We start from the raw sequence: 13,654 nt of genomic DNA on the forward strand, positions 1-13,654 counted from the left end.
ACTCTTGGCCTACTAACTTCACTCATTAGTGCTAGTATTCTTTGTTCAGCCTCTTCAGGCTCTTAGTGAGGATTATCGACCACTCCTAGCCCGCTAACTTCACTCATTAACGCTAGTATTCTTTGTTCAGCCTCTTCAAGCTCACAATGAGATTCTTTGACAAGCCTCTCCAGGCTTATACAAGTATTCTTTCCCTAGCCTCTTCAGGCTTTACAAATGATAGATAATTTGTTCTAAGTGTGTGGTTTACTCTCACAGAGAGGATACAAAGATTTACTACACTCACTAAGGTTTATGTTCCTAAGTTACACTTAGAACTCCTTAGTCTTTAGAGATAAATACAATATTGTACATTTGACTATGTATGCTCTGTCTCTGGTTTCGTTGCTTTTTGGGCTTGGAATCACTCTTCACCAACCATTCCAAGTTTGGAGTGATGACATATTTATAGCCTCTATAAAATCTGTCCGTTGCAAGTGTCCGTTGAAGTAGAATGTAGTCATTCATGACTAGTTCGATTTCTCATTTAATCCACTTGATTTTGCATTAAATGTTGCTTCCTATTTATAGACATTGTGTGAAGTCTTCTAAGTTTTTGTTAGCTGTAGTGTCTGACTTTAACTGTGACCTAGGAGTTTCTTGTCATTTTTCGGTCATTGTAGCTGTCTTTATCTGAAAAAGTGATGTACTTTTTCTGACACACGCATGCTTTGACTTTTGGGCTTGCATTTCTTCTTCTTCTTCTTCTTCTTTTCCTTCCAGCACGCGATCATATTGAGAGCTCTTTGTATGATTGTAGACGATGCCTGAATTGTCCCTTAAGACTTGATTCTTCAAATGCTTGCATGACAGTCTTCATTTGCATCTGGTAGTCCATGTGCATCTCAAGACTTGATCTTCGTTTGAGCATTTGTCACCAATGCTTTGAATTTCTTTGATCTGGTCAATATTATAGAAGGACAAACTTTATTTCCGTCTGGAATACTTTTCAATCTGTGCTGTCCTTCGTCTGATATGTAGTTGACTTTCGTTTGATTCTTGACCAACCTTCGTCTGAATCCTTATGTTGCGCTTTATGTTATGCTTGACACACCTACGTCTGATATTTGATCCAACATCGTCTGGTGCTCATGTCGTATTTCATCTTGTATTTGACCTTGCTTTGTCTGATCCTCGTGATGTACTTTGCCTTGACTAATCTTCGTCTAGTACTTAAAGAAGTTTCTCTTGTGGTCTGTATGGACTTCTTCTCGTTCTTGAATGCGCTTCGTCTGAAGCTTGATCATTTTCCTTCTTGTGCTAGACTTGGCTTCGTTTGACCTTTTTCGTGTGATGCTTAAAGCTTTCCTTCCTTTATCTTTTATGGACTTCACACATGTTAAAAACAACAATATGTATTATATTTGTCTCATTCAAAACTTTGCTGGGAATTGCTTCGTCTCACTTAACACTTCTTAGGAGCAATGCAATGTTCCCAATATTGGAAGGCTTAGAAAAAAAATGTGAAATTTTTTGTTATAGGTGGGGTAGTTAATAGTAGCACCATAAGGAATTATTTTCAAAGAAGCAATAATGTTTCCACCTTTCGACAAAACAACTTCCATACTTAATCAAGATGCATGATATTCTAGATCATAAATTTTAGAAATGTTTAGAAAAATTATGTGAGATCAAAAGATGGTCTTAAATAGTTCATGATATAAGTTTTAATGTTAGCAAACTCCACTATTTTTGTAAAACATATTCAGGCCTATAAATAATCAGCATCAATAAAAAAAATTAAATAATCATTTATCAAATAAAAATAATATTATATAGTTATTTACATTCTACATATTTTCATATAAATATAATAATAACTAGTGAAAATGAAATATTTTGTGCCTTGTCATATAAAAATGAAAAATAAAACAAAAATAATAAAATTAAAAAATAGCATAGTGAGATAATTATGCAAATTAGTTAAGATGTATAAAGGTAATTAAACAAATTAGTTAAAAAGTAAAATGGTCAAAAAAAATTTGGACACAAAACAAGATACCCCTTTTATTAATGTTATAAAAAAATATATAAATTATCTATACCAATGTATAAACAAGATACTCCTTTCATTAAACCCTTCAAATGCTTAGAAAAAAATATAAAATTAATATTTTCTAATGTCTTTTTTCACATGATTAGTAACCTTCTCATACTTTTTCAATGATTACACACTTCATCATTTCTTCTTTTATTTTATTTTTATTTTTTTAAAAACTCCACCAAATCAAAAGCCTTCTCCCATTTTAGGAAAATGATTAAACTCTGAAAGTGTGTGCCGAATTCATTCCAATCATTAAAATAATAATTTAAATGATAAAATATTAAATTAAATAATTATTTTATAATAAATTTATTAAAAAATATTAATATTTTAAAGTTTTGAACGATATTTCGGACAATCATTTTAGAGGCTGTAGCATGACTCTTCTTTAATAATCACTCACAACCTATTTCATTATTTCTTTTCTATTTTAATTTTATTTTTTTTAAAATAATTAAGAGGCACTCTTCTCTCTGCTCTCTGCTCTCTGCTAGTAGATAATAGAGAGAGATTTCAGAAAATTAACATAAAAAATATTTATTCAGACAAAAATTATGTTTCATTTTTTCTCATTCGCTTGGCAATGCAGAGGGGTATCAACGTAAAAGCACCTGGATTCAAAATCTAAAGGCACCGCGCGATCCTCTTCCCATTCAATTTTCACTCGGTCGCAACGGTACACTACAAATTACACTGAATCTCTCTTTTCTCTTAGTTTCTGCGTCGAAACTCGAAGCCCTTAACCGAATCCAAACCAATACCTCAATGGTTTCTCTCACGGTAGGGTTTAACTCCAATTTTCATTATTTCAATTTTTACCTTTCAAATTTCGCACAATCCCTATTATGATTCTCAGCCAGGTTTTAACCTTTGAATTGTTCTCAAACCCTACATCGGAAAACGCTTAGTTTGATTCTTGTTAGGTTCTTGCCTGTTTCAGGGAAAATCTAGAGTGGGTTCAACTCGAGCCTCTGTTGGTGGGACTCAATCTCGCCCAACTGGTATATTTTTCACATTTATATGTGTTTTAATGTTTTTTTTTTTGAATTTGAAGAGTTATTTATCAGACTGTTTATCTTTTGATGAATATATAATAATAATTATTATTACTTTATTATTTTATATTTTTGGGTGATTTGAAGTTTGTATTGAACAGTGGGCGGTAGGAATTTCAAAGTGTTTTCGGAAATTGACCGGACTAAAGTTGGTGATGTGAATATGTGAGTATAACTTGTTTGTGTTATTGAAAATGTATCCCAACATGATATGACATTTTGTAGAACTAAACAACTAAAATCAATTGTTTCTTTAGGACATCTGCAAGAGGAGCAGGTGCAACTTCAAGGTATGGTGCCTTTGTTAATTTCAAATGATGTGATTTCTCCTCAAGTTGTTGTTAGATGCTGAAATTGTGGAAAGAGTAGAAATTTAATGATGTCAAGATGATGATTTTGGTTAATTGTTTTTTTTTTTGTTTTTTTGTTTTTTTTTGAGATATTTAATAAATAAGGAAGTCCTGTAATTGTGTTGCAGCAGTGGAAGGAATTTTAGTTTGTGGGCTGTGAAAATTAAACTTGTTTTTAAAACTTTTGTGATTCAAATTAAATGGACTCCCAGGTTATCTTTTATACTATGCATGAGAAGTCCAAAACTGCTACCTTTTCTTATTTATTTAATTTTTTTTTGACGTCATTGTCTGAAACAATTGTTTTTGTGAAATCATGACAGTATATAGCAGAATGATATTCATTTCCTGCAGATATTCCATATATTTCTGGAGCACTATAGTGATATCTATATATTCTCTCTCTTCCTTTGCAATTTATGCAGAAGAAATACTGTGGTAGCTAACAAAGGGGTCATTCTTAATAGCACCAGTAATCTAAAGGTATTTTCTAGTACTTTTTTCTACCATGGTAGGAATACTTCGATAATGTCTATCTATATATTCTGTATTCTTTAGCCTGACCTTGCTTACATTCCATAATTATAATTATTATTCAACTTTAATGGTGAAGGGTGGTCTCAAAAAAAGTATGAATAAAAGTAGTGACAAAGGTGGCACTTCTGGTAAGTTTTAACTGAACTCATTTCTTGTTATAATTTTGACAATTATGTAGCTTTTATATGGATAAAACGTACTTCTCACTTTCATATACTTTTGCTTTTAGTAACAAATGCAAATGTGAGAAAGGCATTGGTTGATGTTAGCAATGTTCAAAAAAACTTCACTACAGCTGTTGGGCATGTGGGCTCCATAAAGAAGTAAGAATCTTCTCTATGCCGGATAGAAAGAAAGTTAGAAGAGAGGTGGTAGTATTTCACTGTTTTAATAAAATATTTGCAAGTTATTTTCGGAACTCAACTTGCTATCTTTACTGTTCAGAAAATAATTTCATATTCTTTTCCTCACATATCAGTACTCAGTAGACTAACTATTAGCAGCACTTTTTTTGTGAAATATTCTGTCTTGTTGGAATATTCTGAAAGATTTTTGCGATAATATGTAGTGGCAAACTAAACATTTTCACCTCTTATTTTGTTAGAATATCCAGAGATTTTCTCATAATATTGAGTGAATTAAACATCTCTTTAGAGAGTGGTTATGGTTTTTCAATTTCATATTTCATGATTTTTTTCTTATTTAATTATGATTAAGATGCTAGTATAAACAGGGGTTCATAAAGGTATTTCATGTCATATCATATCACATTAAGAGTCATCCTTTCTCGTGCATGCTGAGAGCATATTTACCCTAGTTGTCTCTGGCTTCATTGGACTACAGATTTTTTGAATTTAGTGGCTAGATCTATATGTTCTTCTATTAATCTTGTTATTAGTCCTAGACAATGTCTGGCCTCATCCTGTTTCTGTCTTGTTTCTGTCTCGGATTTAGTTGCCTAACCCTGGTTAGCTCCATTTTGACATATTATTTTCGTTTGTTTGTTAAATGTAACGGCTAACAGGCTTAAAGCTTAGTTAGCTTTGGCACGAGGGGCCAACAATTATCTTGTAACATAATTATTGTACATTAAAATATTTTTTAGTTTATTAAATGATCCCTTAGGGGAGTGATTTTCGTATTTCATTACATTTCATAATCTGTATTCTAATTTAATTAGGATTAGGAGTCTAGTATTAGCATACGTAGGGGTTAATGTTTATTCCCTCATTTTGTCCTTCATATCTTAATCCTTTATCAAACAAAATGTCGAAATTTAAGTTGATAGGTGAAACCAACATTGAACCCTAAACACTAGAGTACATGGTCATAGAGATGTTGATACTACACATGAACCAACTCTACCAGATGCTTAAGCTCTAGGATGAAAATACATGGATGGTTTCATATTTAAACAACTTTCTATTTTGTTGCTTCATGGACTTTTGACATAAAATAAAATTCTATCTCTAGATGCTTCATGTAATAAAAATTGGTCTTGTTATGATACTTTAACTTTAGCAAAGATTGATATAATGTTCTTTACAAATGTTTGAATATAAGGTAGCATATTAATTCTGTCTTCATTTTGTCTAATGCTTGCTTCATTATATGATTTTATATGTGTGTGCCTTTCTAGGGTTTCAGCAGGTTCAAGCACCAAAAGCACCAAAATAGTGGGCGTATCTTTGAGGAAATCCTTCACGGTATGTAAACCAGTTAACTAACTCACAGCTATTCCAATTTTTTTGTTAAGCCCATGTGTTTTTTTGAACGTAATCAGTTATTTGTCTAAATGAATACTCCTTTTATTAGTATTAGTTAATGTTCTCGATACCCCCAAATGAAATGACTCAATGAATGGAATTTTGGCTATATAATCTACGATTTGACATGTATAAAAACAGAATAAAAAAAATAGAGTGAAAGTAAGTGCTACAAAATTATTCTTGATGGGCATGGTTCTCCAAGTAAATCATTTATATGTATATATATGCTGATCATCTATTTATGGATTTTTTCTCTATGTCCCCTTGGCCTTAGCCTTCTTTAAGAGCAAGCAGACATATCTTTGCATAGCAGTTTAATTTAGTTGTAGGTTTATAATGAATATACAAAATTCAATGCTTTCTCCATTTGCTGGAAAAGAACAAGAGTGCCTAGAGTATGTGGTTTGAAACTAATGGCATATCTGCTTTGATTTAAATCTGAAGAATAGACTAGAAAACTTTTTTCCAACATAAATGTACCACGTGTGGACCTAGCAATTGGTGCTCAAGCAAATAATAGTAATCAAATGTACAACAAAAGCTTTTGAAGGCCGTTTTATAGCAGCTTGATTTAGTGGCACCCAAGGCATATATCGACCACTAATTTCACACTTCTAATTTCCCTGTTTTAGTTTGTTTGAGAAGATATGTTTTAAAAATATACAATTATGTGTATTTTCTTTGAAAAAAAGTTGTTTTTTCTTTCTTTTCAAAAGCACTTAAAAAAAGATGTATCATAGAATCACTTTTTTCGATTAAACAAGAGGGCTCTTAAATCATTTCCTACCATTCTTAACCTTGCTTTTCTTGTTGAGATGATGATGATAAAAAAGGGAAAAGCATATGTAAAATATCAACTATTTAAACTTCCTTGGGTCTATACAATTATGAAGCACTGATCACTTTTCTTGTTCAACTTAGGGAAGAGTTCAAAGAAATACAAGTAAAGTTGATGTTCAGTTAGATGCTCTCAATAAAGGCAATAGAGGTAACTAGTTTCCTCTAAAATATATTCTTTTTTTGTGATTTATATGTTTGGAATATCATTTAGATGTTTTTCTCCCTTTAGATAATCATCAGAAGAATAATACAAATGGAGGCCAATCAGTTGTTGCCACAAAGGACAGGTACTTGGGATCCTGTCTCTTGTTTATCTCACATTTAATAGGGGTATTGAAGTTATTAATTGTTGATGTTTATGATTTAGGGATTATGGTATTGAAGTTATTAATGGTTGATTTTTATGATTGCGAGCACTCCACTACAGAAATTATATTGCTTTTTTTCTTCTTTAATTTTGCAGGTTTACGAGGAAGCCTATATTTCCTACAACTACAAGGTTTTTTTTTTATTTCATTTCGTTGATTCAGGTGAGTTATATGAATAAAATGTGAACTGAATCCAGAATATTCATTTGTCTCTTCCAAACACTTCCAGGAAGTCTTTACCAGTACCAAGGAGGGTAAGCAGGGAAGATACAAGTAACACAAAGGTAATATAGTCTTGTTACTGTTTGTCTTTTCTGGTGGCGAACAGTGGCTATAAAGTATTCTCCCCTTCATGTAGTTGTGCTTATTCAGATTGCCATATATATTTTATTTTGATTTTGATAATAAATTTTCTTAAAATTATTTTCCTTTTCTTATACTTTCACTTTGCTTCCTTTTAGGAAAATGTAAGAAGTTCTCAAACAGCAAAAGGCCAAAGTGATCTCCCCAGTAAGTAGCTAAGACATAGATAAGCACTTTGCTAATGTTAATGAATTAACCTATGCTATGTTAATTTAACTTAATATACTATTGATTTCAGCTAAGGCAACAGCAAAAAGAAGAGATAGTTCCCAACTAATCAACGCAAGAAGCTATCTATGGAAGAATCGAGTTAGTGACGGTTTTGTTCAAATGTAAGTGATAACTGATAATTAATCATATCATTAGCCAGTTCTTGCTTCCTTTTTGTAAATTGTGCACTTCTGGTACATTTTAACTGTTTGATTGGTCTTCAAGTTGCAAAACTGGGGAATCTAGCAAGTTAGCCTATACAATTATGAGGTGATGGGCCAGATAGGAGGCACTTGAAGGAAGTGATATTTATGATTTTGCCCTAATGCATTTTTTGGATTAAGAATTTATATTTATAAGGAATTTAAAATTCTGGCATTTTTGTAATTCTTTAAAATTGTATAAATTCAAATTTTTCCAAAAAAGTAAGAACTTAAAATTTCTTGTATTTTTTTTTCTTATTTCACTTATATATATTTTTTTATCTCTCCTATATCTGCTATTTTCCTCTCTCCTTTCTCTCTATCTGTCTCTCTCTCATTGTCTTCTCTCATCTTCTTTCTCCTACTTTCCTCTCCTTCCTTTCAATGTCGACATAAAAAAATATCAATAGTTTTTTAATTATTGAATATTCATTTTTTAAAATTATTAAATATTGTCTAATATTTTTTTTTAAAAATCTATTAAGTATTTAAAAATTGGATACTGTTTATTTTATAAAGTTTAGTTATAAAATTTTGATATATATTTAAAATTTGATAAATTTGAATTGATTTATTCAAAGAAAATATTTAATGAATGATAAAAATTGAAATCAAAGTAGTTTAAATTCTATGAATTTCAAATTTATTGAATTTCTAAAAACTCCATCCAAAGACATCCTTAAAGTAATCAATAATCCATGACGCTGTTGATGTTTTAGATTACTATTATGCTTCCACAGTATGATATCAATTTAAATTTCTAGATTTTAAATTGAAAGTTTTTAGAATTTGACTTTGTTGTGCAGAATTTTACATCACTATATTTACCATATTTCTTACACTAATTGATCTGTGGTGAATGTCTTTGCTAATTCCATGAAGCAAAGTCCAATATAAGAGCATAGTTTTAATATAGTTCCACATGGACAATAGAATTATCATAGTCCAACATTATTCCCCATGAATTTTGGACTTGTTACAGCTTCTTGTCGAAATAGGCATCATGACATTCTTTAGGTCCCTGGTTTTCTTCCAGATCTCATTTTCTTTCATTTTTGATTTTGTGTTCTCTATTAAATAAAATGTGTCTCTAACCTGTCCCCCCAAAATTATAATTTTTTCTACACCTCCGTTTAATGGTTTTAACACGTTCCCTCATGCAATTACCCCTGGGCTTGAAGCATCAATGCACATGCTCACCCTACTATGTTCTGAGATTTGATTTTTTATTTATTTAAACTATAGACAAGAGTGTCAGAACTTATACCGCAAAAAGACAGATGGATGCTTTTATATCTATAGAATCTATGAAATAGGAAATCATTATTTTTTATTATAGCTAAGTGACTGTTTATGCTCATCAGTAAAAACTAATTCTCCTTGATTAAAGATTTTAATTATCAAATGATAATTTAGAGAATGAGATTTCTAGTTATTATTAATTTTTTGTTTTCATGCAATTCACCTGTGATGCAGGGTTCAATCTAATGTTTTACATGCATCCTCAAGGAAGTCCACCAAGGTATGTTGTCTGTAGTTGCTTTATTTGATTGATAGGTGCAGCAGTACTTTGGAATTTCATATCAATGATGCTTGTATAAGTAATACGGGTGAACTGTGTGTTTATGTATATATATATTATGATTGATATGCACTGATGTCATGATCTAAATATTTTGTCGGTTCATTTGGTGACATGAGGACATAAGGAATTGCTCAGTCAATAATTTCCACCACATTTTGAGTCTTTATCTCAACTTTGAGATAAATTTTCTTATTGAAGATGTGGTGTATAAAGTGTGAATTTGATTTTTGACCTTGTTCATGACAGCCAATTGTTAAGACCACACTTAAGGCTTCCACTGCTCAAAGGACGTTAAAATCTAAACCCATATCTGCTCAGAACAAATTAGAATCAACTGCTTCAACATCATCTCAGAACAAGGAAACAGTTCCTTTGTCTCTTACTGAGAATGGTTCAACGATAGTTTCTGATGATGCAAACCAAAGTAATCAAAGTCATCTTCCATCTGGAGAAAGCAATTTGAGAACAGATACGTCAGACATTATTCCAAAGAACAAATCGAGACGACGGAAATCCTATACTACTTCATTAATTGAAGGATCTAAGGTTGATGCTCAATCTATGAAACCACACTTCTTTTTTAGTTTCAATAAATTTAAATGACAATCAGCCTTATTTTGCAGTTTCTCAAGGAAAGTGGTCCCAAGGAAAGTGGTGAAGTTAGAGAGCTGAATAACCTACCAAATATAGATAATGAACGCAATCAACTTGAAGTTTCTGAATACATTGATGAGATATACCAGTACTACTGGGTTACTGAGGTAATATTCATCATGCCTATGATGCCAGCTCTTTTTTATGCTTATCTCTTTGTTACTGTTTTAACAGAGATGTACAGTACTATATATATATATATATATATTTTTTTTTTTTCTTCTGTTTCTAGTTGAGTAATTTCTTTTTTTAAGAACATGCTTGGCTCTTTCTTTCTATTCCCCTCCCATTTCACTGTTGACTTTAATACGTCCACCGGTTATAGGATTAGTAATTTTTTTTTTTTACCACAAACATTTTATATTTGTGAGCTTTCAAAGGATATCCATCTCTCCAAAGTTTATATTACATTTTATCTTTATTCTCTAATATCAACTAATAATATTTTTGTCTATAGTATTTTAAAATTGCTTTCAACTGCAGGCACATAATCCGGTTCTAGCAAATTACATGTCAATTCAGACAGACATTACACCTCATTTGCGGGGCATTTTGATCAACTGGTTGATTGAAGTAAATAAAAGTTTTCCATCATCATTCCGATGGCTTTTCTTTCATCATGTCCTTTCCTTTCCTTTATCTATTATTCTACTGATGACTTATCATGGTCGTTTTCTTTGCCTATCATTGTTGGCTATTCTAGGTACACTTCAAATTTGATTTGATGCCAGAAACACTGTATCTCACTGTTACTTTGTTGGATCAATATCTTTCCCAAGTGACTATCAAAAAGACTGTTATGCAGTTAGTTGGTCTTACAGCACTTTTGCTGGCTTCAAAGTACGAGGATTTTTGGCATCCTAGGGTAAGAAGTCATTTGTAAGCATTTACTTTTGAAGAAAATGTGGCATGCTTTATCTTGATCATAATGCTTTTTTATTGTCTTATATTTTGTAGGTCAAAGATTTAATTAGCATCTCAGCTGAGTCATATACTAGAGATCAAATGCTTGGAATGGTATGCAGTGCTTATTATGTATTTTTATGATACTTCCTTTCAATCCTCTGGTTTAGGAGTGATCTTGAACATTTCATAACATAGTGATGTAACATAATGAATGACTTGGCAAATTCATAAAATATACAAATTGTGAAGTTATCAATCAGACAATTTTTTGTTGAAATTATGTAAATGGGTCCAATTGCTAAATTCTAAAATTTTGCTGATATTCAATTTCTTACAGTTATGTCCTATTGTGTTGTATGGTTCTCGTACAGGAAAAGCTTATGCTTAGAAAATTAAAGTTCCGTCTTAATACTCCTACTCCTTATGTTTTTATGGTGAGGTTTCTCAAGGCTGCACAATCAGATAAAAAGGTACATAATTCAGTATGCATGTTTCTACTACATAGTTCACACTATCTTGCAGACCGTTGAATGTCCAAATTTAGCATATATCCAATTGATGATGCTTATAGACATAATTTAGCATGCATATTTTTATTGAATGTTCTATGTAGGACATTAAATTTGATTTCTAACATTTTGTTTGCATTTCATTTTCAGCTTGAACACATGGCATTCTTTTTGATTGACCTATGCTTAGTTGAGTATGAAGCTTTAGCATTCAAGCCTTCATTACTTTGTGCATCAGCTCTCTATGTTGCACGTTGTACATTGCAAATGACTCCACCATGGACCCCACTACTTCATAAGCATGCGCGTTATGAAGTTTCACAACTCAGGTACTTTTTCTATCCTTTTCTTTTTCTTTTTTCAAAGAATTAAATACGTTTAGTCTTTGAATTTTTGTTTTTAGTCTGAAGTATTTTTACATTAAATTTTCTTTTGAAGCTAAGAACTAAAATGTTAACAAGAGAAAAAATTCAAGAATTAAAAGTGAAAATCGATAAAAGATCATGCACTAAAATTAGTAAAAAAAATTGTTTAGGAACTAAAAGCAAAAATTGGCATAAGTTCATAAAAACTTTTCATTTTTAAAATTTTTGATGCTTTCTATTTATACTAACTGTAATATTTGTAGGGATTGTGCGGATATGATATTGAAGTTCCACAAAGCTTCTGGGAATGGAAAGTTGAAGGTTGCATACGAAAAGTACTCTAGACAGGAACTCAGTAGGGTTGCAGCAGTGAAACCATTGGATAAACTTCCCCTGTGATTAAAACTGTGCTCTAGTTGGATAAACCTTTCATACAATATGATTTTCGTTGAACTCTTGGAATGCTGTAACCACACTTATGTGACATAAAAGTGCATTAAGATAGGAATTAGTAAAAAAAAAATCTCGAGATTTTAGTCGAGGTTTTTCTTTCCAGGGTTGGATCTGTACAACCATGGTTGCTGTAATGGTTTATTTTATTACAAACATGCTTTTGGTGACTAAGTAGGTGTTTGGATTGCTATAATTTTTTGGTTTTAAAGAGATTTAACTCCTTTTGAATGGATTGGCCTGTAAAGGGTTGCTGTATGTGTAAGGCATCAAACGTCTTTTCACATAAGTTAAAAACGAAGAAAGAGAATATTAGTGGATTGGAAAAATGTGAGTCTCATTCAAAAATCAACCTTTAATTTTTTTTTAATGTTCAATCTTGAGACTACATAATATTTATTTTCATTTCTCATGTTGTGATAAGAAATCTATTTATATTTGTAAAACAAAAGGTACTTCAATTATGCATTGCCAAATGCTAATATCTTATGTATAATTTTTTCTTTATTTTTCCTAACCTGCAGTAATGCCTTTTTTTAATCATAATTCATAATTTACGACCATACTAAACTTAAAGGAGTATTTCTTTTATTATTTTAATAAATTTATTTGGTTGGGAAGTTAAATTTGTTTATATATAGTATATTATTTTTTCTTTTTCATTAATTTATGATTTGGTAGAGTACCCTTATGGTGTGTTTGGATGAGAAATTTATATAGGGTAATTCATTTATTTGAAGAATTTTAAATTTCTTGAGGTGAAATGTTTTGTTTGGATGAGAAATTTACAAAGAATTTGAAATCCAAGCATTTGTGAAATTCCTTAAAATAATAGAATTTCAAATTCTCCCAAAAATGGGAGAATTTGAAATTCCTCATATTTGTTTTTCTTATTTCACCTATATATTTTATCTTATCTCTTCATTTTTTTAATTATTGGATATTCAAAAATATTTTTAAAATTATTAAATATTATCTTATATTAATTTTAAAAATTATTAAAAATTATCTAATATTAATTTTTGAAATTATTAAATATTTAAAAATGGATTAATATTTATTTTTATAAAATTTAATTTAAAAATCTCAACATATAAATATATTTTTAAAATCAATTTTACTATGATGGAATTAAATTATTATATTCAAGCTAACAATTTAAAATTTAAGAAATTTGAATTGACTCATCCAAACAAAATATTTTAAGAATGATAGAAATTGAAATCAAAAATACCAAGAATTTAAAATTCCTTGAATTTGTAAAATTCCTCATCCAAACACACTATTACTGTATTATGATAATTCTTCTAATGTCACATGTTAATATCATTTAATACCCTTAAGTCAAATGATAAAATACACAAAACATCATGAAATAGAAATATTAGAGAAATAAATTCAACATAG

The 13,654-nt window shown here is 30.5% G+C and overlaps 1 protein-coding gene across 1 annotated transcript; it reads left to right on the top strand.

Moving 5' to 3' along the window:
• The first annotated feature begins 2,649 nt into the window (after window positions 1-2,649).
• Window positions 2,650-12,576, top strand: CYCB3;1 (cyclin b3;1). The gene is made up of 23 exons (XM_020346857.3): window positions 2,650-2,863; window positions 3,024-3,084; window positions 3,240-3,303; window positions 3,396-3,428; window positions 3,914-3,971; window positions 4,102-4,153; window positions 4,255-4,348; window positions 5,665-5,731; window positions 6,716-6,782; window positions 6,864-6,921; window positions 7,098-7,133; window positions 7,232-7,286; window positions 7,464-7,512; window positions 7,604-7,697; window positions 9,255-9,300; window positions 9,610-9,909; window positions 9,987-10,124; window positions 10,501-10,590; window positions 10,721-10,882; window positions 10,975-11,034; window positions 11,295-11,393; window positions 11,583-11,761; window positions 12,061-12,576. Exons 1-23 carry the CDS (start codon window positions 2,849-2,851, stop codon window positions 12,194-12,196), a joined length of 2,013 nt encoding a protein of 670 aa, XP_020202446.2. The 5' UTR covers window positions 2,650-2,848; the 3' UTR covers window positions 12,197-12,576.
• The last annotated feature ends 1,078 nt before the right edge of the window (window positions 12,577-13,654 follow it).

The sequence above is a fragment of the Cajanus cajan genome, chromosome 8 (assembly GCF_000230855.2).
Source record: "Cajanus cajan strain Asha chromosome 8, NIPB_CcT2T_4, whole genome shotgun sequence".
Taxonomy (NCBI): domain Eukaryota; kingdom Viridiplantae; phylum Streptophyta; class Magnoliopsida; order Fabales; family Fabaceae; genus Cajanus; species Cajanus cajan.